Here is a 27,955-nt window from a genome sequence, read left to right on the forward strand (position 1 = left end):
ACGAAGTGTTGTATGATGATGCACAATTCCACTAGGAAGGGTATTCCAGGATTTTGACCCAGCAACAGTGAAGGAATGGTGATATATTTTCAAGTCAAGGTGTGAGTAACTTGGTGGGGAATTTGCAAGTAGTATTCCCAGATATCTGCTGCTCTTGTCCTTCTAGATGGGATCGTTGTGGGTTTAGAAGGTGCTGTCTTGGGTGATTTTCCGCAGTGCATCATATAGATAGTACACACACTGCTGCTACTGAGCATCAGTGGTGGATGGAATGGATGCTTGTGGGTGTGGCTCTAATCAAGTGGGCTGCTTTGCCCTGGAGCGGGTCAAGGTTCTTCTGTGTTGTTGTTGTTGTTGTTGTTGTTGGAACCATCCAGGTAAGTGAGAGTATTTCATGACAAACAGAAATTGCTGAAAAAATTCAGCAGGTCTGGCAGCATCAGTGGAGAGAAATCAGAGTTAACATTCTGGATCCAGTAACCCTCCTTCAGAGCAAAGAGAAATCAGAGTCACTGATTTGAAAGCCTCAGCCTATTTAGCCTCTCTCTGTAGCTCAAACCCTCTGATATCAGCAAAATCCTTGTAAATCTTTTCTGAATCCTTTCAAGTTTCACACCCTCTTTCCTATAGCAGGGAGACCAGAATTGAACACAGTATTCCAAAAGTGGCCTAATCAATATCCTGCACAGCCACAGCATGACCTCCCAGCTCCTATACTGAATGTACTGACCAACAAAGTCAAGTGTGTCAAACACCACCTTCTCTATCCTGTCTACCTGCAACACTGCTTTCTAGGAACCATGAACTGGCACTCCAATGCCTCTTTGTTCATAAACACTCCCAGGGCCCTAACAGTAACTGCTCTAGTTTGCCTTACCAAATGCAAAACCTCACATTTACCTGAACTAAACTCCATCTACCTCTCCTTGGTCTGTTGGCCAATCTGATCAAGGCTCCATTGTACTCTGAAATAATCTTCTTCACTGTCCACTACACCACCTAATTTGGTGTCATCTGCAAACTTACTGATCCTGCCTTCTATATTCACGTCCAGATTGTTTATATAAATGATGAAAAGCAGTGGACTCAGCACAGATCCTTGCAGCTGTCACAGACCTCCTATGCAAAAATAACACCCTCTGCCACCACCCTCTGTCTCCCACTATCAAGCTAATTTTGTTTCCATTAGATAGCTCCCTTGTATTCCATGCTTATTTTAATATGTTAATGAAGAAAACTTGTGAAACAGCATAAAACATTTTATAAAAACTTTCAAAATATATCATTGGATGTGGGTGTCATGACAAAGCCGACATTCTTTGCTCATTCCTAATTGCCTTTGGGAAGTGATGATGAGTTGCCTTCTGGATCACCTGAAGTTTGTGTGTTACACCCAAGGTGTTATTCAGTAAAGAAATCTAGGGTTTTGATATACTGATAAAGGAGGAACAGAAATGTATTTCCAGGTCCAAGACATTATGCGAATGGGAGGGAAACCTTTGTAGGTAGTGGCGTTCCGATTAAATAGCTACCCTCGTCTGTCTTGGTGGTAGAAGTCAAGAGTTTGGATTGCTGAAGTGCATTTATTAAATGCTGCATTACAGCCTCCTTGTCATGATGGTGCAGGAGATGAATGTTTAAGGTGGTAATTAGGATGCTAACCAAGAAGATTGCTTTGTCCTGGATGGCATTGAGTTTTATGAGAATCATTTCAGCTGCAATCATCCTTGCTATTGAAAAGTATTCCATCACACTTCTGACTTGTGCCTTTATGGGTTGCTACATAGGACGTGGGGTGTCATGATCTAAGATATTTGTGATAGAATACTCAGCCTCTGACCTGCTCTTGTAGCCACAGTAGTTGCTGCAGTTAAATTTCAATCACTGCGGATCTATTGAATGCTAGTGGTACAGTTCAGTGTTGGCTATGCCATTGAATGTCAAGAAGAGTTGGCTAGCCTCTGCCTGTTGGAAATTGTCACTCAAAGGCTAGTCAATTACATGAATGACATTAAATTTTGAAATTTTATCTGATGTTATTGTGTGGACATGGGAATGAAATGAGTGTATTGCTAAATGCCTTCTCAGTACAGTGGTATTATAAACCTTTGATTTGGAGCAAACTTATGTGCATCTTAGTCACAAAAGCTATGCAAGCACGTTTGGATGGTAGCCACAGTAAGTGAGTAATAAATAATGAATAATCCATATGTTGTTTTTGCATTTTCATTTTTACCCATCTTGCAGTTTTTTCTCCCTATTTGCCAATTGATTTTTCTCTTGGATAAGTCATTCCAGTGGGTGAGTGAACCAGCTACCTGCTTAGAAGCCTTTGCCAGTTCTGCTCATGAGCCATCTGTTAGGATGCATGCAAAAGAAGTCTTTGTTGACTCTCTGAAGTTTTATTACTACCCATAGGGCATTGCCTTGGACAAACTCAAAGTGTCTCATTTGAAATTCTTTGAAAGAGCATATCAAGCTGGTAGTAATGAAGTTAACAAGTATATTAAAATTGCTACACTTGATGGTACTATCATCAAGCTGTTTGTGCTTTATCTACTTGTTTATGAGAGACGTTACCTGATGTGACAAAAACATAGCAAACTTTATAGTTTAGCCACTACGTTTCTCAGTTTTCCAAATGTATAATAGGAATGAAGTGAAGACATTAGGGAGATGCAGCAAAGATTCATGGTAATAGTTTCAGGGATGAGGAACTTCATTTATGTAGAAAAATTGGAGAAATTGGGAATCATCTCGGAGAATCGAGGGTTAAAAGGAGATTTGATAAAAGTATTCAAATTCATGAGGGGTCTGAGCAGAATAACTGTGAAGAAATTGTTCCCAGTGGGAATTTAGAAGTGAAGTGCATAAATTTAAGATAATTGACAAGAGATGCAATGGCAACGGGAAAATGTTTTTCAGGTGATGAGTGGTAGAAATCTGCATTGCACCGCCTGAGAATGATGGAGGCTTGTTTAAGTTTTCTTTTTCAAAAGAAAATTAGATCATTATCTGAAAAGGAAAGTGGTGGGATAAAGACAGGAGGATGGAGCTAGGTTAATTGCTCCTTCAGAGGGCAGCACAGACACAGTAGGCTGAATGGCCTCTGGTGCTGTAACCATTCTGTGATTCAGTATCTCTCTCTATGGGTGGATGTACGTCACATTTTTATACTTTCTCTCCAAATGTCTTGTTTCTACTGTGATTCATTATTAATAGCATTACCATTTCGCTTTTATCTGTTATCTCCGTAATAAAACTGGAATTAACTCACCAACTTTAAAAGTTTGATTTGAAAAATCTGACTTAAAACAAAATCAATTCTAATCTTTCCTTTTGGTGATAATTTTCTACAATTTTTACCTTTATCCAACCTTTTATATTTGTATCATTTTACAAATACCATAGCAGGTATGTATTAGACTTCTGAGAAATTCAGATGAGTTTTGCATTAAGTACAAATTAATTAGTATTGATTTTTCTTCCATGTTTTCTTACTGGTACTTCGTCCTGGTATTCTTTATATTGCGTCCCATATTCAGTTATTTATTATTTGATGCCTTGTTAAAGAAACATCTGATAGTTTGTAGGGTCAGTAGACGGTGAAGAAAGCAAATGGTATATTGGGCTTCATAGTGAGTAGATTTCAGTATCGTAGAATCTCCACAAATTGGAAGCAGGCCATTCAGCCCATCAAGTCCACACCAATCCTTTGAAGAGCAACTCACCCGGACACACACCCCTACCTTACCCCTGTAACACTGCATTTTCTGTGGCTAATCCATCTAGCCTGCATATCTGTGGACACTATATGGACAATTTAGTACAGCCAATCCACCTAACTGACACATCTTTAGACTGAGATGACATCGGAGTACCTAGAGGAAAGATACACAGTCATGGGGAGAATGTGCAAATTCCACGCAGATAGTTGCTTGAGGCTGGGATCAAATTCGGATCCCAGTGCTGTGTGGCAGCATTGATAATTACTGTGCTACCATGCTGCCCCCAGGAGCTGCTGCAATTGTGCAGGGCCTCGGTGAGACCACACCTGGAATGTTGTGTGCAGTTTTGATCCCTTATCTGAGGAAGGATGCTCTGGCTGTGGAAAAAGTGAGAAAAATATTTACCAGACCAATACCTCGGATGGCAGGGCTGACTTCGGAAGAGGGACTGGATCAAACAGGACTGCTGTATATCCACTGGAGTTTAGAAGAGGGAGAGATTGCATAAAAATCTATAAAACTTTAATCGGACTAGGCCGGGCAGGAAGGATGTTCCCAATGACTGGGGAGTCCAGAACTAAGGTTCAAGTCTAAAGTTATGGGGTAGGCTATTCAGGACTGAGATAAGGAAAAATTCTTTTCATCGCAAGAATGGCAAGCCTGTAGAATTTGCTGGTGCTGAAAGTGATTGAAGCCAAAACATTTGAATGCTTTCAAGAAGGCTTTAGGTATAGTTCTTAGGGCTAACAGATCAAAAGGTATGGAGTGAAATTCCAAACAATGGACTGCACTGGACAGTCAGACTCGAAAGGCCTACTCCTGTTCCTGTTTAAAAATTATAACATGGAAAAACATCACAAGGCTTCACAGAGACTTCCTGAGATAAAACTGGTCTTTGAGCCAAAAAAGGAGGTAATAAGATCTTGGCTTGAAGGAAAATAGGAGACAGAAAGGAGGTGGAGAATTTCAGAATGTGGCTTGTCCAGTTCTTGAGTATGATTCCAAAGCAAAAAACTGAAATGGAAGAAACCTCAGTGTCAGAGCTGAGATTTAGTTTTCAGGCTATTGTAGTGCGGGTTCTGCAATTAACAGGGGCCATGAGTTGGTTATAGAGTCATAGAGATGTACAGCATGGAAACAGACCCTTTGGTCCAACCCGTCCATGCCGACCAGATATCCCAACCCAATCTAGTCCCACCTGCCAGCACCTGGCCCATATCCCTCCAAACCATTCCTATTCATATACCCATCCAAATGCTGTTGCAATTGTACCAGCCTCCACCACATTCTCTGGCAGCTCATTCCATACATGTACCACCCTCTGTACAGGACATTGGTAAGGCCACTGTTGGAATATTGCGTGCAATTCTGGTCGTCTTCCTCTCTCAAAGATGTTGTGAAACTTGAAAGGGTTCAGAAAAGATTTTCAAGGATGTTGCCAGGGTTGGAGGATTTGAGTTATAGGGAGAGGCTGAACAGGCTGGGGCAGTTTTCCCTGAGCGTTGGAGGCTGAGCGGTGACCTTTATAGAGGTTTACAAAATTTATGGGGGGCACGGATAAGGTTATTAGGCAAAGTCTTTTCCCTGTGGTTGGGGAGTCCAGAACTAGAGGGCATACGTTTAGAGTGAGAGGAAAGATATAAAAGAGACCTCAGGGATAACTTGAAGTACAGCTGTAAATGTGGCTCTAACCTTTAAGAAAAAAATTCTCTAAAAAGACTGAAGACAACCATTCTTGATAAAATTAGACTTTGTTGATACACATCACTCCACATACTTATCTATCGTTACTTCTCGAAATCTCCATCGTCCATCTCACAGCATCCTAAATGATTGAGCTCTGTGTTAATTCTTTTTTAGAATTAGTCGCTGTTATATTGTAAGGAAGCTGAACGTGTGCTTCAGTGAAACATTGCATAAACTGCTCTTTGACTTCTGAAACTTGTAGAAACGTAGTCAAAAACTGTATAATCTGACTAAGCTTTATCTGCAGTCCTTTGCTACAGTTGTATTTCCCACCTGGCTGTTTGATTATATAAGTTGAGTTCTTTTTTGTTAGTTAATTGAAATTATCAAAATTTGTAATATTCAGAGAAAGCATGAAATGGGAGAAACTCTTCATTAAAAACAGTCTGGAGTTTGCACTTGCCAGCAGCTAGGCTGAAATTGCAGTTTTTTTTTGGATGCTCTCTCCCACTTTATCCAGTCCTATGTACACTCTCCTATTAAGGTGGTAAGCAGACCCCTATTGCTGCTGGTCCAGTCAGCGGCGGGTATTTCTAAGGTATGCAGGGAAACATGAGGGCTCCTCTGTGCCCTGTTGACAAGTGGTGGATTTAAGATGACCTATATGTGTAGGATAGGACTGTTAAACAAGAAGGTTAAAGCAGTCCCACAGTAATGAGTACTGCCAAGGTTGAGGCCATTTATTATCATGGTGTCTTCCCCATTGAATGGAACCTCAGTCTTAGGTGGCTGCCTGGACTACTGCTGAAGGCCAGCTCCATTTGAGCCAGGGATCTCGACATGTTTGGGGTTCTAGTCAGCCATTGGAAAATGTTGGATACCTCACAAAATTGCCTCCAATGGGCACTTCATCCCATTGGTTCACCAGTCAATCTGGATCCCAACACACTCTCTGGGCATGTTCCCCAGAGGCAGAAATGTGTTGAGGAGCTGTCGCGATGCTGATACCCCCATTCCTTCACCAGCCTCAAGCCCCCTGACAAAGGGAATGAGGAAAATTTTACTCCTGAGTGTTAGATATTCAGGAAGGTTGACAAGGCCCACTCCCCTTCCTCTTTCCCCCCCCCCCCAAACCCGCCCATGACATAATGCAACTCTTTGATTTGTTTTTTTACTACTTGTCAGCACAGTGCTAAAACTTCCTGAAATCAGGTGTGCCACAGAACTGAATGCAGAAGATTAATGTAATACAGGAATTACCCTCTGCTTTAGTTTAATGACTACTTAATTTTTAGCAAAGAGCCCACATTTGAAGGCAATGGGATTGCTTGTTATTGCAATATCACTCCAGTTTGCTTATACATTTTGCTGTACCATCAGCAGTTAAGGTTTGGAGATTTACAAAGAGCTTATTAGGTACAAATGCTTCAGTTTTACAGGGCTTTGGTGAGACCACATCTGGTAATCAGTGTATACTATTGGTCTTAGTAAGTAAGGAAGAATGGAAACGCATTGGAAACATCTTGGAGAAGGTTCACTAGTCTAGTACTTGGAAGGGGTTGGTTGTCCTTTTGAGGAAAGTCTAAATAGAGGTGGGCTTTTATCTGCCGAAGTCTAGAAAAGCAAGAGGCCACTGGGGCAGAACGGTGGCTCAGTGGTTAGCACTGCTGCCTCACAGCACCAGGGACCCGGATTCGATTCCAGCCTCGGGTGACTGTTTGTGTGGAGTTTGCACATTCTCCCTGTGTCTGCGTGGGTTTCCTCTGGGTGCTGTGGTTTCCTTCCACAATCCAAAGATGTGCAGGTTAGGTGGATTGGCCATGCTGAATTGACCGTAGTGTTCAGTGATGTGTAGGCTAGGCACATTAGTCAAGGGGAAAAGTAGAGTAGTAAGGGGATGGATCTGTGGGGGGGTTACTTTTCAGAGGGTTGGTGTGGACTTGTTGGGCCAAATGGCCTGTTTCCACACTGTGGGGATTCTGTGATTGAAACATGGAGGATCCTGATTTGACTTGATGGAGCAAATGTAGAAAACATGTTTCTTCTTGTGGGAGAATCTAGAACTGTTTTTAAAATTAACGGATTGCCCTTTTTAAGACAGAGGTGAAAAATTATGTCCCTAAGAGCCATATGTCTTTGGAATGCCCTTCCTCAAACTGGAGTGAAAACAGAGTATTTGAATATTTTTCAGACAGAGATAGATCCTTGATTGACAAGGGGCTGCAAGGTGATTCGGGTGGGCAGAAATGTGGAGTAATCCGGTCAACCACGATCACCTTGAATATCAGAGCAGTCTTGAGGGACATACCCGGTTACTGATTCGTATGCAAATGCACTTTTTTCCAAAATTGTATATTCATTCCATTTGAATCCTCCACATCTGGCAGAATGGGGTATCTGATATAATATCAAAGCTCTACTTATAATTTTTAGTGGGCTACTAGAAAATGGTGATGAGTTGGTAACTATTTTCACCCTCAAAATTCATTGCCCGTTGCCAAATTTTTCTGTTTGAAAACGCCTGTCTTCTCTACTACATCATAGACACAACCAGGAATCTATTCGAAAAGGTAGAAAGCCTACAACTTGCAATATTCATGATCTTGTGTACTGATATATTTTTCTTTTCAAATCTCTTGAACAATAAATGTTACTTCCTCTTTCATGTAAATTATTGTTAATTCTGTGTCTTAATTCATATGATGCATAGTGTTAAATAGCAGAAGGTTAGTAGAAATATAACTTTGTTATTTGATTGCAGGGAGGGGAATGATCCTGGAGATTGTATGCAAATAACTTACAAAGAACTCTTGCAGCAGGTCTGCAAATTTGCCAATGTCCTGCAATCTCATGGTAAGCTCCTCAATTAAAATCTCCCTAATTCATTTTCCCTGTTTTATAAAAGATCAAAATCAAATATAAGGTCTTTAATGTTTGATATGACTAATGTGTCAGTGTCTGTGCAAATTAATTACATTCAGAAAATGTAAAAGGACATGAACACATTTTTTAAAAAACTCAAATGAGTGATACATACCCAGGATTTAGTTATCTGAATTTTTATTCAGGGTTTAATTAAATTGGCAAAGCCAAGGATGCACGTGGCACTGTTTCCTAGCATTGCCCTCAGAATAGCTTTATATGGATTTTATTGATTAGTACATGATTTTATTTTTGAGTTATGAACACTAGGCACTTCTCACAACATGGGGAAGTTATCTTTAAAGATATAATTCAAACATTTTCTGCTATTCTTAACCTACTGTTGCTGCAATTTTAAGAAGTCAAAATGCTCATTACAAGAGAACCATTAGTATTACGTATTAGTTAACGCCTTAAAGATTATACAGCACTGCGCAGGCTTAACGTTCTGTGCTGGCAAATATGCTCTAATTGAGCCTTCTCCTGTCTTTCCTCATCCAGCTGTAGTACCATAACCTAATTGAGCTCTAACTCTCTGTTCTGTTCGTCTGACATGTTGGTCTAGCATCCCTTTGAAGCAAATATAGATGCAGCAATCACATCCTTTTCGCTCTCTGGGTCAAAGTTTTTTTTGAATTCCCTATTTGATTTCTTGGTGACTTGTATTATGGTTTCTAGTTTAGCTGGTCCTCATATGAGAAAATATTCTCTCTCCACTCTATTGAAATCCATCACAATTTTTAAAAAATCCCGGTTAGGTTGCACCTCGACCTTCACTTCGAAGGTTGGCCATATCCCTCATTCCTGGTGACTTCCTTGTTGTCCATCTTTGCACTCTCTCAAGTACCTCAATATCACTTTTCTTACATGGCAACCAGAATTACATACAGTACCTCAAGAGTGGTCTAACAAACATTTTTTTACTAGTTTAGCATAACTTTATTTCTCAGCTCTAACCCTCTAGAAGGAAGCTGTAGAGTTTGTTTACTTATGTCACTACTTTAGTGATTGAAGTATTGGTGTCCCTGATCTATTTTTAATTCCTTTTAGCGTATTGGTGCTGAATTTTATTGTCTACCCGTGGGCATTAAAGCAGGTGGGTTGATCGGTAAATTAGAGTACTGTCCTATCAGTGGAATCTGCTGCCATACCCACCACAATTTTACAGGCTGGAAACATCTAGTGAGTTGCATATCCCTGGCCCAGTTGAGATCAGTTAATCTGTAGTTAAGGGCCTCATCCCTTCGCTGCTGCTGTGATTTAACAGAGTGGAAGAGACCTATGCTCAGTGTGCGGCGTGATAGGTTTCACCCTGTGGACTGCTGGCTAGAAAAGGGAAAGTTACCAGGGTGATTTTGCATCTTTCCTGGGCCCCTTTGTCCAATCAGTGCATTCCAACTTTGACTCACCGTTTTGCCTTTGGATTTGCACCCTGCAGTCCTGGCAAGATTCAGCACTTGCCTGGATTTTGAGACCTGAGGTTACTCATTCTGTACAGGTGCTGTGATACCGGTGCTGTTCATTGCTTGTGGTTTTGCTGCTGGCCCCCAGTCCACCCACACCTCTGAGCCAGGGCCTCCTTCCCGAAATGGACAGAAGACCTACCTCAAAGCTAATTAATCATCCTCTGAAAAAACATTAATATGTGGCAAGCCATTCAAGGAGAGCCGGACTCATCCCAGCATTTATCCTGGATGACGGGGTGGCCTACCTTCCAGAGGTAACTCTTTTTTTTTGCATGCTTCATGTGAAATTTTCACATGAGCTACATCTTGATTTCCAGCAGCTCATTTTTCATTTTTGCTCACTCCTATTATTAGGAAATGAGGTTACGCAGTAGCAATACCTTCAGTATTTGTATTGAATCTTTTTCTTGAGTTTCTTCCTTTGGGTAAATGGCACAAAAAACAAACAAAGAATCTATAATATATAGCAGCCCGTGTAATGTCACACTGAAACTTAATCAGATAAAAATAGTATGTCAACTATTTGTCAATGCCATATTAGAGACTTGTTTTGCAAAGTCATGCTGTTACTTGGTAACAGGACACTGTGACCTGTGCAATAGTGGTTCAAACAAAACTAGAACAGACAAAACATGGCAAGTGGGTACTAGCAGCTTTGGTTGAAATGAAATTTCCTTTAATATCAAAAGTGGCAAATACTTCTGTCTTAAATAGTACTAAATCTTTAACTTTTCATGAAAAATTTAAGTTCACAAATGATCATACAGCGTGCAAATGATTTGTAAGATAAAAAGAATAAATGGTTTTCTGACTTTTGTGTCTATCGCTTATCTTTCTTGTTCCTCAACTTCTGTGTGATTTTCTAAATCATGTTCTGCTTCTGCTTCAGAAACAGTAGCTGATGATTGTTAATGCAAACTGTACATTGAACATGTGGTCTTATTTACCAACTTTATGCCACCTGGTTACAGATAATTTGACATTGATGCCACCGCCCCCAGAGATGACATCATGGTGTTGTCAATTGTCGGCATTTGAAATGGACTGTTTTGTCAGGCAATTTTGATTCTCTTTACACTGAAGAATGTCTTCTCTAATTTGGCCATGGTCAATATATTCTAATTTATGCATTTCTTTGATAAAAGTGTCAGAGCTGACAGCTCTTTGAATTGGTTTGTGCTTGTGTTCTGCAACAGATCCTGTGATGTAATTGAGACATCCTATTATTGATTCTCTGCATCCCAATCCAACCCAGTTTCCAGGTGTTTGCAGTACTTTAATGGAATTAGTCCTCTTCTTTATAATGGAGGTAGTTGATGTCTTAACTGTCTTTTGAGAAGATGAGCTCAAAGGCATTTATGAAGTTTTTGTTGCACCAATGGGTAGTGCAGGTTTTGGTCAAATCAGAAAGTGCTCCATCTTGATTCCATGCTGGAATTTAGTTACCATTAATTTGCTTTTTGTTTACATTCTATTACTGTGAAGACTCTGGTGGACCAATGTAGTTGTGTAAAAACCACCAAAGTGACTTCATTACTTCAATATTTCAGCTTTTTGTGCCGTTGTGTAGGATGAAACCTTGCTGGATTATGGATCTAATCTTTCTGTATAAGAAGGCAAGGTGTTACCATCCATGCGCTAATGTTGCCTGTCCTGCCATCATAAAAACTAATGGTTATGATTCAAACATAATTCCTACTTCTCCCCACCTTCTTCCACTATAATTAACTACACTTTGCCTCTACCCACTTTTTTTTCTTTCTCAGAGCCAATTAGCTATTTGTCCATCTACTTCCCTCCTCATTCCATGTTATCTGACCTTCTTTATTATGTGGTATCACATCAAACATCTTTGAAAATCAAGATAAAGTATTCCCAGTGCATCACTCCAATCTATTTCTTTTCCCTCCTCAAAAAGGTCAGTGATTTCAATCAAGCAGTTCTTTCACTTCTAAAATCCACTTTGATTTTCATATCACATTTCACCTCCTTTTATATTCTCTATTCTGTTTTTTTAATAGTAGAGATTCCATTATATTTCCTACCACCAACGAATTGCTGATTGGTCTATAATTCACTGAGTGTGTTCCACTTGCCTTAATTTTAGGTTTTAATTGTTTTTTATGTGGGGCAGCTAGTCCAGGGATAGTCCCCTTCCCCTCTGACACTTTCGAGCAGGAGAGTCCTTGCACAGGTGCACACCCTCTCACTGATCCAGCACTCAAGTCAAGGGAAAACACCCGAGTGGTCCAGTGACAAGCAGTGCCCTTCACATCAAAGGGCAGTACATCTCTTGGTTAGATTTTTTTTTTCTTTTTTGGTAGCTGGTTCAGGGATAGTCCCCTTCCCCTCTGACACCTTCACACAGATCCAACTCTCAAGAGGGAAAACACCTGAGTGGTCCAGTGACAAGCAGTGCCCTTCACATCAGCTCCCGTTTATTTTTTTTTAATTTCCCCCACACTACTGCCTAACTGCGGTAGTGCTTATTTTTTCCCAGCACCCATGGTGTGTGTGTGTGTGCAGGTGTGAGACACAGTGACAGACACAAAGTGTACAAATCTTTTATTCAATATCCACCACCAGGAAAATTTAGGTTTTAATGTAGACATAGATTGGACTGGTATGACTAGAACAATTTACTTGAGTCAATTATGCATCATATTGATTTACAGTGGTGTCAGCTCAGCTGTTGCACTGAGAGCTAGAGTTGTCAGACCTGTAAGAAAGTATCTTGAAAGTATTATCATAGGAGTGCCAATGTGCAATTACTTTGCCCTGTTAAACTGTCTTTACCAATCTCCAGACCAACATTTCCATCAACAGTGAACAAAAGTGTCCAAATAAGAGGGAGAAAAAGCACCTACTTTTTTAAAGCACTTCAGATTTTTGTCATTGGTTGCTCACCGTAATGTCCAGGAGATCAAACTGTGCAGAATTCTGGGCAATCTTGGCAGGTTGACAACCCAATGAAATGACCAGGATTTTCCATCCATTCACTTTAATTATCAAAAGGATCATAGATTGGCACACAGATAAGTGTTCATTACAATTTGAACAGCGTCCAACTGAGGTGGATGTTATTAGATGAGGTGCAGTTAATATTTTTATCCCTAGTATCGCTATGGATATAGGCTTACTTAAAAAAAAAAGTGACAAGTGCACAACATGTTCTTTCTCCATAAAACAATAATAAAATTGACATATTACTTTTGTTATAAATATTCTGCTTCTCAGTAAAACCTAGCGATATCCAGAGGCATTGGCTGTTCTTCTGAAGTCCTTTTGAGTAACTTAAATTCTTTATGTGGGAATGATAATACAAGTGCAGAATGAATTTCAATGCAAGTGTATTGAATGTTTGTACATGCATTGGCCAGAAAATATACAGGTGTGTATACACAATTCCAATATGGGGTGCATCTACTTTTTGAGTTGGATAAAGCATTTGGTATCCTAGTTTCAAACCGAAAAGAATTCTGTGCTTTTATGCAGCTGTTGTCAATCCCCATGTTCAGTGAAGTTGAGAGGGTGGAAAATCCAGTGCAATTCAAAAGTAGCAGAATATACAGTAAAATTGTGGACATGCCTGTAAATGTGTGTAAACTTGGCTTCGAGATGTCTGAGGATGCCCCTATATAATCATATTTTACCCACAAACATTTTTAGAAAAATGAAAATGTGGTGATGCAGAAAATGAATGAAAAATGTATTTTTAAAAGATTTTGTTCACACCTTAGAACAGTAATGGAGGTCCTGGGCCTCCTTCACCGCCACTCCCTCACCATCAGACGCCTGGAGGAAGAACGCCTCATCTTCCGCCTCAGAACACTTCAACCCCAGGGCATCAATGTGGACTTCAACAGTTTCCTCAATTCCCCTTTCTCCCCCCACCCACCTCGCCCTAGTTCCAAACTTCCAGCTCAGCACTGTTCCCATGACTTGTCCTACCTGTCTATCTTCTTTTCCACCTATCCACTCCACCTCCTCCTTGACCTATCACCTTCATCCTCTCCCCCACTCACCTATTGTACTCTATGCTACTTTCTCCCCACCCCCACCCTCCTCTAGCTTTTCTCTCCACCCTTCAGGCTCTCTGCCTTTATTCCTGATGAAGGGCTTTTGCTTGAAACATCAATTTTACTGCTTCTCGGATGCTGCCTGAACTGCTGTGTTCTTCCAGCACCACTAATCCAGAATCTTAAACAGTAATAGGCATTGTTGGCTATTAGCATTTGAAAAATTCAGTACTTTTTTTTCTGCTTTGTTCAGACAAGGGCAATACAATCTACCATATCATCAATGCATTCAACCATTTTTCCTTGATTTACTACTGAATTAAATAATCTTGGAGCATCTCTCTGGTCTTTCTGCCTTCAACGAAGGAAATGAGAGCAGGTGAATAATAATCAGGCTTTTCAGAATTGTTGGACTAGGCTGAAAAACATACAGACTTACGATCACCTCACTTGAAATTTCTGTTATGCCATCCACTCAGAGTAAGATTCAATTGTTGTTCCTGATGGAACTCCCATGACTGCCTCCCATACCAGAATGAAAAGACTCTTGCCATTGGATCAATTGGCTCAATCCTGCTCCTCTCAAATTGTCAGCATTTTGCACAGTCATAGCCCATTTGAATCCAGCGAGTTGGAAGCCGTTGCCAATTGTGGCCTCTGTCACCATTTTTCACACCTGGAATCTAGAATAGTCAGGTTTTATATCTGCTTATTAGTGGCTTCAATAACCTGAGAGACCAGCTACCATCAGCAGTTGATATTTAGGCCCTGAATCACCCCTGATCCTTTGACTGGAGCTTGACCATGCTTTTGGGATGCAAGAATGTCCAGGCCAGTGATCTCTGGATGTGCAGGACAGTTGTCTATAAATATGACAATCTGCCTATTCGTCCATTAATAGGTTTTATCAACTCTCTTGATTCACATCTCAAAAATGCTGGAGCGCATCCAGGTGGTCTGTTAGCCTGTTACATTGCAAAGGCATTGGAATTTCCTGTCACATGAAGTGGCAGCTTTTCAGTGCCATTTGCGTTGGCGCAAACCCTAGCAGTGGCAAGTTCTTTGCTTTGCTTTACACTATTACACGTTTCATGTTTAACCATGAAAGAATGACCTAATCAAAGACAGTGAAACAGTCTGGTTTCATCCACATCAAAAACATCTCTTTTTATGTTTATTTGTCAGTCCACTGATATGATCGCTTAGCCAGTTGTCTGTCATTGTTGCCATCACTGCCTACAGTGTGAAGGATAATACTGTACCATGTTTTGGATTTGTCCAGTTGTCCATCACTCCAGTTAACTCTTTGTGGCTCAGCCTCTTGCCAGGTGACTATATTTTTATTGCAGAATTGGGCGAGAGATGGAAACCTTCTTTGTTTTGAGCTGACTTGGACCACATTAGCAGAGCTTCTTTGTTGGCTAGACGTGAGAACAGTTGATAAACTTGATGGCATCTTCCACATCTTTTGTCCACTTTTGCTTTGCACAACTTAGATTTTACTTGCTGTGTTAACTTCACTTTGTTTCCGAATGGTAGTGGTTTTTATCTTTTACAGGTTTAGCCATACATGTAGATTGTGCACTATAGTGTTGTCTGATTCTTCTCCAAATGGTTGGCACAGTCATATGACATGCCTGCACGGATTTTGCAAATCTGGAGATACTGTCCACACCTCAGCTTGTAGCAGGTATCTTTCTGCTTTATTTTCTATTCTATTGGTGAAAATGGCTGACAACATTGTCACAACTAGAGTTTCAGGGTAACTGAATTTGACTATTCATGATTTCACTGTAGTTTTTGTAACGTGCTTATGTTGAATTCCACTACACTTTTTTAAAAAATTAAAGCATTTGCTATAGTGCATAATGGAATTTAGTACAAGTATGTGATGTGTTGTGTGGAATCCATACTGATTATGACTGTCCATTCTTAACTTCACCTGTGTGGCATAACTAACCTTTCTACAGCAGTAGATTGAGTGTGGATAATTTGTACAATGGAGGATCACAAGTATGATCTAAAGACAGTATGTGTTGATGCCTCAAGTTCTTGTATATAGTTCAGTCAACCTCAGTAGTTTAATTTTCTAATCATATATCTGACTTGATAAATTTCCTTGCAATAATATTTAACGTATGTTCTGTTATATCTGTTTAAAGAATGTTATTTCTGTTAACAATACAGTACTGTATTTAACATTCTATTGTTTCATATAACCATAAGTTATCCGGTTACTGAATTTTCCAGTTGAATGAATTTTATGGTCATGTTGAATTGTTTTTGTCTTGAATTTGACCCAGGTTAGTAATTGCAGATGATTAGATACTTTGAAGCGACATATACTGGCTGCTCATATTACTCTTCAGTTTTATTAAAATTTTCTGTTCATAATTTTCAGAAAAACAACTAGTGCATTTCTCCCCAAAAAGAAACTATGGGAAATATTGTGGTGGAATTCAGTCCAAAGTTATTTTCGGATGACCACCAGTAGCACAGGAATTGACTGGATATGAATCTGGTCATCTATGCTTTGGCTTTTACCTTTGACCGGGGGAGTGGAGGGGACAGAAATAAATCATGTTGATTTCTTGTAACCATTATTTCACTTTTTTGTAAGATGTTCTACAGTAAAGATTTGGACACAGTGTTTTGTTTTGGTATACTGATTGGAACAAATAACTTGTGTAGATTAAAAACAACAGTTAAACGTTTAAATTTTAAATCTGAACTCACTAACATACAATGATACACAGTCTGGTATAAATTTTAGTTGCTGCATACTCTCTTGCCCTGTTTTAATTTGGATGTCCCTGGATGAACCAGAACCAAAAAATGTTGCTTCCTGTCATGATATATGCAACTATTTATGTCTTTTTATTTAAAATCCACAGGAGTGAAGAAAGGAGACAGAGTTTCAATCTACATGCCAATGATAATAGAACTGGTTGTTGCCATGTTAGCTTGTACCAGAATAGGGGCAATACATTCCATTGTGGTAAGAAAAAATACAGTTGCTAGTCTCCTTTTATTATGATTACTGTAATTGTAGGGAATTTGAAAATTTAAATAATTATTTAATAAATACTTTAATTGACCAGATCAATTCGGTAACTGAGTTCAAGAAATCTCCTTCTCATCCAACACAAACAGAATGGGACTCACTTTAAATACTGAAAAACTTAGGTATATTATATTCTTCTAGTTGCTGCTGTATCGACATAACCAGCCCACCAGGGATTAATGGCAGCATCCTTGTGAATGCTGAGAAGCATGCAACTCTGACTTCATTTTAGCAAATTCAAGCAATTAAATCCAGATGATCAATGTAAATCCAATTCGCTGTTATTGAGCTGTCAAATAATTTTCATTTTAAATTTCAGTTTGCAGGATTTTCTGCAGAATCTCTATGTGAACGAATTCTGGATTCTTACTGTTCTCTGCTAGTTACAGCAGGTAAATAAACAGCTTGTGTACCAAATTCTGCCTATCAATTAATCTGTAGCAATATTTTCAGGGCTTCTGTTGCACTACTGGTGAAGTACTTCATTTGTTGTTTCAATGTATTTGGGAATTTTAATGTGACTGTGCAGGTTGCATTGGTTGGGGAAGGGGATTTAAATGAGCAAAGATTCTAAGCCTGCCCAGGAAACCAGTTCCAGTTTGCTGATCTGTGTGCTTTGGTCTGGCTGGATGAGTGGGGTAGTGTAGGTGTATTGGGATTTTAAAAATGTAAATGAGGTTGCAACTGACTGATCTAACCCCCTTTTCAAGTTTAAGTTTCCAGCTGGGTTTACCAGACCGTGGCCATACTTAGAAACAGCACCAAGTGAGGACAATCTTGGAGAGAAGGCAATAGGTACTGTCGTCTTGTAGAGCAGTATGAACAGGAGTGTTTTCTGCTTGGCTGCACATACTCCCTCTCTGTCCCACACCCCAAAAACTAAAAACCCCAGTTCTCAAGCACCAAATTTACTGATTGGATAGGACCCCTCTTCAATCTTTGACCCTCTCTGAGGTCAGAGATCAGACTCATATAATTCGCCTTCGAAATATTCACACCCCCCACCCCACAATTGGAAACCTGGGGTTCTGGATTACTAATCCAGTGATATCACCACTAAACTACCAACTTTATCTATGGGGATAACTTCTTTCTGATTGGTCACACACTGAGAGTAGTGAGATTTGTGCATTTTTGAAATGTTTGCACTGGCATACAAATATACTTGTAGTTATTTGCACAAATGAACGTGCATGGTAAACACTACACAAGCTGCGTTATCAAAGGCAATTAACAATTTCTAGCCAGAAAGGTGTAACAAGAATTTGTTGCATGAGATACACTGGCATTCAGGCTGAAAGCAGATTGATATTCAGCATTGACCTTTGTTTGGAGCTGAACTACTCGAGGTATTTATTAGCAAGCTGGGTGAAGGGATAATAATTTCAAGTTTGCCAATGACAAAAGATAGGGAGCACTGTAAAAGCAATACAGTTGGAAGCATGCATGGCAAATAGATTTCATTATAGGTAAATGTGAGGATATTGCTTTGAAACTAAAGAGTTGAATCAGTGTTCTTTCTAAATGGTGATCCAACTCCACTAATGTATCATATACAGAAAATAAAACTGTCCTGGGAATGGACAAAACACTATTAAAAAGGCTAATGAGGAGTCAAGATGGCAGCGACCCAGGAGGTCTGCTTTGCTGAGCTGTGCACCAGAACCCAGACAAAGTGGGGCACTCACCCTCCCTTTACTGTTTAATTTGTCGGAAATAACTATTTCCCAACCGTTTAGAATTATTTAATACTAGTTCTGAACAGTCTGGTGCAGTTTAGAAGATGACTAGGGGGAAAGAAGCACTGGGATTGTGTCAAGCAATTCCCCCCCCCCCGGCAACAACGGACACACCCATGGCCGCAGCATCAGCCTTCGTGACCTCCCCCGGGAACTCACCTGCAGAACAGAGCCTGATCTCGGAGTTTCTGAAACTCCAAGAGAATATAGATTAGTCGATGGAAGAGACCCGTGCTGGGCTTGAATTGATCTCGGTCACACTGCAGTGGCGAGACCTGGAGACCCAGCGTGTCGGGGAGACAGTGCAACGGGCCATAGCTTCTGAGACTGCAGTCGAATCCTTAGTGGGTCAGATTCTGGCACTCGAGTGCCGAGTGTGGAGGAGCAGGTTGACGACCTCGAAAGTCAAGGTCGTCAGAAGAACATCTGGTTGCTGAGGCTCCCCGAACGGGGGGAGGAAAATGGCCAACTTGTCAGCTTTCTGGAGCAATGGCTCACACAGTTTCCAAGGCAGGAGGCTGTGGTAGGCTGGGTGTGGGTAGAGCAGGCCCACCAGGTCACAATGTGCAGCCTCAGATCGGACCAATGCCCCCACCCAGTCCTAGTGTGACTCCAGCACTATTGACACAAACAAATAATGCTGGAAGCCTCTAGAACATTGGGGAAGGATTGTCAAGCTATGGTATATAAAGGATTGCGAATCATGTTTTTTCAGGACTTTTCTCCAGTTGTGATTCACAAGAGGAAGGCCTTTGATGAGGTAAAAAGGGACCTGAATATCTAGTATTCCATAGATATCCGGCGATACTGCATTTCAGCAGCGGGGGTTCGTGTTTAACTTTGATTCACCAGAAAAGGCAAAGGACTTATTGGATGCTTTAAAATAGACTGACTGGCTTGAATTATATGGACAATTATTTATATTTCCCTGTATTTTGCCTGGTTGTCGGAGGGGTGGTCTTGGTCGTCTTGTTAATATACATTGGGGTCAAAATGATCTCTCTTTTTTTTGTTTCCTTTCCCTTCTGGCCCCCTTCCAGGCATATTTTGTTTTGGATTGGGGGTGGGGGGGAAGAGGGGAGAGGTCATATATTAAATTTTTTTTGTTGTTCAACCAGAAGTGCCTAGGATTACAGGATGGAGGGGATAAGTTGGTACCCACTTTTAACTTTCTTGTCATAAGATATTGTTTTCTTTTCCTTTCTTTGTGTTGTCTGGGGCGGGGGCCTAACTACAGCTAGAAGGAGTCATGATGAGATTATTGGATGGTATGAGCACCCGCAGTGGACAAGAGGGAAAATCTCCTTTCAGTTACGTGAAATGTTGATATGTTGTAGAAGCAGTTGTTAGAAGTCTTGATTTTAGTAGTTTTGGAACTTGCATTTTTAAACTTATACAAACTGTTTATGGTTTTCACTCTCTGCACTATGAGTGGGGTTCTTCCTCCCGGGGTCACTGACTGTTTTGGATGATCATAGCTAGCCATTCGCTTAAATGGTGCACCTGGAATGTTAAGAGGTGTCATTCACCAATTAAGAGAAAAAAAGATACTGTCAAGCCTTAGAAAGGAGAGGGTCAATGTAGCCTTGTTACAAAAAATGCACTTAACCAATAAGGAGTATTTGAAGTTGCAACAGGGAGGATTCGTCCATATGTTTTTCTCATCTTTTAACTCGAAGTAGAGGAATGGTCATTCTCATCCGGAAAAACCTCCCGTTTCAAACCCTAGGCCAAATTATGGAGGAGTATGGGCAATTCATAATACTTAAAGCTTTAATACATGGAGAGGAATATGGGATTCTGAATATATATTGCCTCCCCCAGCACATCCATTTAAATTTTTAGCAGATGCACTGTCTAGATTAATGGCCTTTACGGCGCATCATACAATTATAGGGGGAGACGTTAATTATATTATTGACCTCGAGGTGGACAGGATGCCTAGGGGTCTTGTGGGTATGTCTCTGCAATCTTGACTTATAGTTGACTTGAACAAGGAGTTGGGGTTGGTGGACGTATGGAGATGTCTTCACCCCAAAGGTAGGGATTTTACCTTTTTTTTTCTAATCCACATAAGTGCTGTACTAGAATTGACAGGTTTTTGTGTCCCATCGACCTTTTAGAATTTGGTGCTATCTTGCAGAATAGGGAATATTGCTGTTTCTGATCATGCAGCAGTGACATGGCAGTCAAGGCCAGTGGTGATAGGACGGATTCCCGGCACAGGCACATGGACCCTTTCCTCCTGAAAGGTGGCAAGTTTATAGAGTATTTTTCATGGGAGTTTAAAATTTTTTGGGATATTAACTTAGGTGCGGACAGCAACCCATCGGTGCTGTTGGGTACGCCAAGGCCTATGCGCAGGGTTTGATTATTTCTTACTCTGTGACCCGGAAATGACAGGAGGAGAACAGCAACATTTGCTCGTGGCTTGCCTGAAGGCAGCTGAGTTAGCATACTTTGATAGGCTGTCTCTACCTAAATTGCAGCGGTATAGCTACTTTGAATGCTGCACTTACCCAAACAGCAAAGAGGGACAGGTCTTTTGCGAAACATAGATTATTTGAGGATGGTGATAAACTGAGTAAGATATCTAGCATACTTGGCCAAAAAGAAGAATGGTTTCTTCCCCCCCACCAATCTGTTACATCCACAAGAGAGAGTGCTGGTACTTTTACTTGCAATGCTAAAAAAGATTAATGCAGCATTTAGAAAGTTTTTTATTTTGAGCTGTATCAGTCGGAGGGCTATGAGGATAGAATGATGAAAATGGAGTCCTTTTTTAAGACCATGCACCTTTCGATGTAAGCTCAGAGCAGGTGTCCTTTCTGAGTGCCCCCCTGACAATTCAGGAAATACAGGAGGTGATGAGGCAGCTCCAGAGTGTAAAGTGCCCAGCCCAGATGGATTTCAAAGTGAGTTTTATAAGGAGTTTATAGACAACCTGGCTAGGCCACTCTTGGATATGTACAATTAATCATTCAGTCAGGGCTGCCTCCCACCTTCTTTGAGAAAAGGAAATATTTCTCTTATTCTTAAGAAAGGAAAAGCCCCAGAAGCTTGCACTTCTTATAGGCCCATATTACTGAACGTGGATTTTAAAATCCTGTTGAAAATGCTGGTGTTAAGGCTAGAGAGGGTATTGCCTTATATTGTCCAGGAGGACCATACGTGTTTTATTGAGGGTTGTAGGTCTACCAACAATATTAAAAGAGTATTAAATATGGTCCAAATATGTCAGCAAAGAGCGATCCCGGGTTTGGTATTCTCTCTGGATGCAGAGAATGCATTTGATCGGGTGGAGTGGTCGTACCTTTTTTATGTCATGGAATGGTTTAGTCTTGGAGAGGTTTTTATCAAATGGGTGGCAGTGCTGCATAGTGATCTGAAAGCAGCAGTCCTCACTTATGATATAAGATCAAATAGTTTTAGTGTTGGCAGAGGCAGCCATCAAGGGTGTCCCCTCTCGCCACTATTATTTACATTTGGTGATCAAGCCACTGGCGGAAGCCATCCAGACAGATCCCAATATAACTGCCCCGGAGGTAGGGTTAGGTAGGCATAAAATCACCCTCTATGTGGATGACATCCTCTTTTTAACCGATCCAATGACATCTTTGCCCTGCTTAATACAAGCAATTAATCTATTTGGTTTGTTTTCAGGGTATAGATTAATTTCATGAAATCAGAGGCCATGCCTGTGGGGTTTTATTAGTATATCTAATTTTGGGGATGGAACCCATTTCCCCATCTGGTGGTCACAGGGAGGTTCTTTTGTATTTAGTTTTTAATACCCCGGTTTTCGATCAATTATATAAAACCAGTTATGGGCAGTTGCTCGAGAAGATAAGGTAGGACCTTTAGCGCTGGGAAGATCTTCCGATATCTTGGTTGGTTAAGATGAATGTTCCTCCTCGTTTATTATATCCCATGAGAATGCTCCCTTTGATAATGCCAAGGCTTTACAGCTGGCTTGGATCTTTTACTTGGCATCATAGGCTGCCTCTTATTAGGCTGGATAAATTGCAGTTTCCGCAAGAGCCAGGGTGGGTGTCTAGATTTTCCGGACTTTAGGAAATACCAATTTGAGTTCCGTACTATCCTATGTGGCTAAATGGACCTGTCAGGATTCTTGATCAACCTGGCTAGACATTTGAGGCCTCCCAGACAAAATGCCCCCTCATTAATTTGTTCTTTATGAAAACGATGAGAACTGTTATGGATCACTGTAAAAACCCAATTGTCCTAAAGCACGGAGAATGATGCGGCAAGGCAAGGGCAATTTACAAAAAAAACTTCCCCTTTCACTCCCATAATGGGACTGTCGAAATTTCAGCCAGGTTCGATGGACTCTGGCTTTAAGCTTTGGGAGACCAGAGGAATCTCCTGTTTGTGAGATCTATTTAACGGGGATGTCACAATATCCTTCAAACAGCTGAGTCAGAAATTCGAGCTACTTAGGAGAGATCTCTTTCCTTACTTCCAGGTTAGAGACTTGGTATATAAAAAAGACTACATTGATGGTTAACTCCTACAAGTCGGACATGGAGAGGAGAGTGCTCCAGTCTACAGGCGCCCTCTCGGTTAGCACTCTCTATCACTTGTTCGATAGTAATGTCTTGAAGGACATTGAAAGGTTATAAACCTGGACTCAAGAATTAGGGGTGGAAATCTCCTCAGAGATGTGGGAGGATATTTGGGAAAATGTTTGGAAGATCTTGATTTGTAATAGGATCCAGGCTATTTGACTGAAGGTACTTCATAGGGCTCACCTGGTACCAGAACAACTTGCGAAGTTTAAGACGGGAGTGTCCCCAGTGTGCTCTAAATGTAAAATGGAGGTTGGTACTCTTACTCACTGCTTGTGGTCATGCCACAAGCTCTGCAGGTATTTGGATGATATTGCAGGTGTTTTGGCAAAGGTTTTGGGAACTGAGGTTAAGTTGGATCCGGTGTCTGTCCTTTTGGGTCTTCCAAATCTTCTCTCTTTGGCTGCGCATGGGAAGAAATCGTTTAATATTCTTCCTTTCTGCGCAAGGAAGAAGGTTCTAATGAGCTGGGTGTCAGAGAAACCCTCAGGACTCATGAGTTAGCGTAGGATTGTCATGAAACACATCCCCCTGGACTTCCTTACAAGTATGTTGCACCAGAAAACAAAATTGTGTTACAAAACATAGCTGCCCTTTTTGAATTATATTGATGCAGACATATCAGCTATAATATTCAGGGCCTTTGTGTAGCTGTGAAAGATGTGTCTGGGGGCCCCAGGGGGGAGGAATCCCAAACAAATACGGGTTTATTTACTATTGCTCCCAATGGTGGGGAGCTTCAATGAGATTGTGCTGACTGCAGTAATTTCATTAAATATAATTTTAAGTACCTTGTCATAACTTGGTTTAATTTTATTTCTTTCTCCTTGGTTATTTATTGAATTATAGTTTTATAGAGTTCTGTTGCTTTTTTCATGTTTCGGTAGTCTGTGGAATAGAGTAGTAGTTTGTTTTCTGTTATTGTTATTTTATTATAAAGTTGTCATACTATTTAGTACTGCTTTTGTAACTTTGTAAACCTAAAACCTTTTTTTCAATAAAAACTAATGGAATTCTGGCCTTGATTCTGATCCTCTGGATATAGGAGTAAATGATTTTCTGCAGTATGCAAAACCTGGTGTGACAATAATTGTACTGTTCAGTTCTGGGCATCCCACTATAGTAAGAGCATCTTGGCCTTGGAGCAACTGTGGCCTAGATCTACTGGATGCTGCTAGTATTGAATTAGAAGGAGAGGTTGCAGCCATGTAGGGCTTATGTTCTGGAATTTAGAATATTAAGAGGTTATTTGATCAAATGATTAGATGGACTACAGCTTCCCAAGGGTATTTGGGAAGGGCAAACATTATGGCCTTGCCAGTGATGTGTATAACCTGTGAGAGAATGCGGGGGAGGGAAAAAAAGACATCTTATCAAGGAGAATAGATGAATGGTGAAAAAAAATTACTTCTGAATTTTGGAAAATAGAGTCAACCCATGCAGGATTTATATTAGAAAATATTCCTTCATTTGAAGAATGCTAGCAACTTGAAGTTATCTGCAGTTGACAACAGATGAGTCTTGGTAAATTTGTTAATTATAAACCTGAAATTGAAAAGTTTTTTTTGTTCACCAAAAATATTGAGGAATGTCAGGAAAATTGGTGGATTATATGAAGGTTAAAAATCACACCACCAGGTTATAGTCCAACAGGTTTAATTGGAAGCGCACTAGCTTTCGGAGCGACACTCCTTCATCAGGTGATTATGAAAGTTGGTAACAACAAGTCATGATCTAATTGAATATCAGAATAGTTGCTAAATGCCCTAAACTGATTCTTGCTTTTGAATATTGTTCTTTTTTTCTGGGCTTCACTCGCACATTTTAAAGCTGCTTGTGCAGGGCATCTTTTGATAGATTATGCGAAAGGGGTTAATTAGGACTGGTCTCATCAGGCATATTCAGTGGGTGACTACATTCCTTTCTGGCTGATTTATATGTGGTTTACAATGCACTAAAAAAAGTATCACAATCAGAAGTAAATATTGAACTTGCTTTGATCATCTTTTCTCAGATGGATTTTATAGAGGGGATAAACCCATAAACTTGAAACAGATAGTGGACGAAGCACTCAAGAAGTGCAAAGAGAGGTGTGTATTTGTAATACTTCCAGTAAGTGACCTTCAAAATTTCATACTTTTTACGGCATCTGAATCAAAAGGTTGATTTAAATTTTTCATGTCTGTAACGTTTTGTTCCTTTCTCTTAAAAATAAACAATAGAAATAAATTTCATGTGTTGTGGACGTTACTCCTGACTCTGAAGTAATTTTCTTTGAAGGAACTTCCCTGTTGGAAAATGCATTGTTGTAAAGCACTTGGGAGGTACAGAAGCTGCAGAAGGAACTTGTGCAGATAAAGCTTCAACTGATGCACAGTCACCACCTGCAAAACGATCCTGCTACAACGTCCAGGTGAGAAAAAGCAGAGAGATTTTTAGCAAGCATTGCAAACTAGGATAACATGTATTGTGCTGAGATTTCCTTCGCCCTTTTTAGAATTCCTTCATTCAATTTGCCCTGGTCTGCACAATACAGTATCATGTTGCTTGTTTCTCAATCCACTGTTCATGATTGACATTTCATTATTTGACATGCCAACATTTGTGAGAATTTATTTTGGTTCCTACGATTGTGACCAGCAGACATTGATTTTTTTTCCACAAGCATTGTGTATTCTTATATAGCACTAATATTAAAAATGAAAATGACTAGTCAGTTTCCTGCTGAGAATTACATTGGAATTTATGTGCAATATTGTTGGATGGCAGAGATCTAGAATATTTGACATGGTTACAAAAACATAAAGATGTCAAAAGAAAAAGCTGTTGCCAAAATGTTGTTTCTTTCATCTATGAACTTTCTACAGGATAAAGACAATGTGAAAGCAAAGAATGTTCATCATAAAATAAAGGTATTTTAGTCTTGATGTAGCTGCACAATTAGCTTTGCTATATGTTTCTCTGCTCTCCCACTCTGCCCTAGTTTATTAACATCATTTGTGGAACTGTATCGCAACATAACAGCTGCTGTGTCCTTTGTCTACTGATGACTGTTGTAGTTGTAGGCACACTTCTAAGATTGTCCTGTTCTGCACATTTTGAACAACTTTACTGATTTGTAAAAGTCTGAAAATTAGAGATTTGATAGAATTCAAATGTTTGTGGATTTCTCTATTCTTTTTCCCCTAACTCCCTGAAGATTTAGTAAACAAATCAAAATTGGGCAAGGATTGGTTACAACCCTGTTTCAGTCTCCTTCTCATGCAACTGATGCTGCACAAGTGGGTTGTTATTGCGAAACTTCAAATTAGCCGATAAAACTTCCAATTCCCAATTATAATGAAAAAGACAATGTAAAGAATGCTGAGTCGTTTGTATTATTCATTCATGAGAGTGATTGGTCTCCATAACCATTTCAGAAGTAATCTCAACTTGAAGCACAGGTCACTTTTTTTACAGATCTGCATTGAGAAGGGAATTATGTGGCATAGCCTACCACTTAAGAACTTTGCTATTGCCTCTTCTATGCCATGAAGTTATACCTCCCCAGACTTAAAACACAAAAGCTCTTTGTTAGTCCTCAGTGCTCTCTTCTCTGTGGTAGTTGTCGTTCATACTAGTAACAATTATTCTTAAATTACTTCATTTGGATTTCCTCGTCCTCGTATTTCCCAACTTTTCACCTTCAGTTGGTATGTTGAAACTCTAGTTTAGAGTGCTATCCATTTATCTTCTGTTGTTTAGATGAAATTGGAGATTTATCATAGAATCCCCACAGTGTGGAAACAGGCCATTCAGCCCAACAAGTCCACACGAACCTTTCGAAGAGTAACCCACCCAGACAGATTTCCTATGTTTCCCCTGATTAATGCACCTAACCTACACATCTTGAACACTGAGGAATTTGCCATTGCCAGTTCACCTCACCTTGCACATCTTTGGACTGTGGGAGGAAACTGGAGCACCCTGAGGAAACTCATGCAGACACGAGGAGAATGTGCAAACTCCACACAGACAGTCGCCCGAGGCTGAAATAGTTTGCTCAATTTTCATAGACCATTTTTGTAGCCAGATGTCAATGTTTTCAATGAACCGATTTTTAGATTAGATTCCCTACAGTGTGGAAACAGGCCTTCGGCCCAACCAGTCCACACCGACCCTCCAAAGAGTAACCCACACAGACCCATTTCCCTCTGACTAATGCACCTAACACTATGGGCAATTTAGCATGGCCAATTCACCTGACCTGCACATCTTTGGACTGTGGGAGGAAACCGGAGCACCCGGAGGAAACCCACAGGGAGAATGTGCAAACTCCACATAGACAGTCGCCCAAGGCTGGAATTGAACCTAGAACCCTGCTGCTGTGAGGCAGCAGTGCTTACCACTGAGCCACCATACCGCCCTATCAAATGCAAGTTTTTGATACTCATTTGAAATACCCCATGTCCAGATTGAGATATTGGAAAATGCTCTGCAAAGACATGATGGCTTTCACCAACACAGCCAGCTCGGCTTGCAAGTAATTCTGTCCTCAGTCTGAATCTTAAGTACATTTAATGCTTTTAGTATTTTAATAAATGGAAAACACTAAAGTAGTGTTGGCACTGAGTTCTGAGCAGTAAGTCTTATGAATAAAACATTGGCTTCTGAGAAGATGCAAGTAGGTTTATTAGAATGATACTTGGTCTCCAAACGTTAAACTATAAAGAGAAATTATACAACCAAGGATTATGTTTTAT

General features: G+C 40.2%; 1 protein-coding gene across 2 annotated transcripts in view; it reads left to right on the forward strand.

Annotated features, from left to right (window-relative positions):
• The window catches only part of acss2 (acyl-CoA synthetase short chain family member 2), a 73,967-nt gene that overhangs the window by 14,956 nt on the left and 31,056 nt on the right, over nt 1–27,955 (forward strand). The window contains exons 3-8 of one of the 2 annotated variants that reach the window (XM_060836419.1): nt 8,176–8,267; nt 16,716–16,819; nt 17,205–17,277; nt 25,228–25,303; nt 25,494–25,626; nt 26,081–26,125. In XM_060836419.1, coding sequence (XP_060692402.1) covers nt 8,176–8,267; nt 16,716–16,819; nt 17,205–17,277; nt 25,228–25,303; nt 25,494–25,626; nt 26,081–26,125 — 523 coding nt within the window. The remainder of the gene's footprint in view (nt 1–8,175; nt 8,268–16,715; nt 16,820–17,204; nt 17,278–25,227; nt 25,304–25,493; nt 25,627–26,080; nt 26,126–27,955) is intronic. The other variant, XM_060836420.1, reaches the window with a different exon arrangement.

The sequence above is a fragment of the Hemiscyllium ocellatum genome, chromosome 15 (genome assembly GCF_020745735.1).
Source record: "Hemiscyllium ocellatum isolate sHemOce1 chromosome 15, sHemOce1.pat.X.cur, whole genome shotgun sequence".
Lineage (NCBI taxonomy): Eukaryota > Metazoa > Chordata > Chondrichthyes > Orectolobiformes > Hemiscylliidae > Hemiscyllium > Hemiscyllium ocellatum.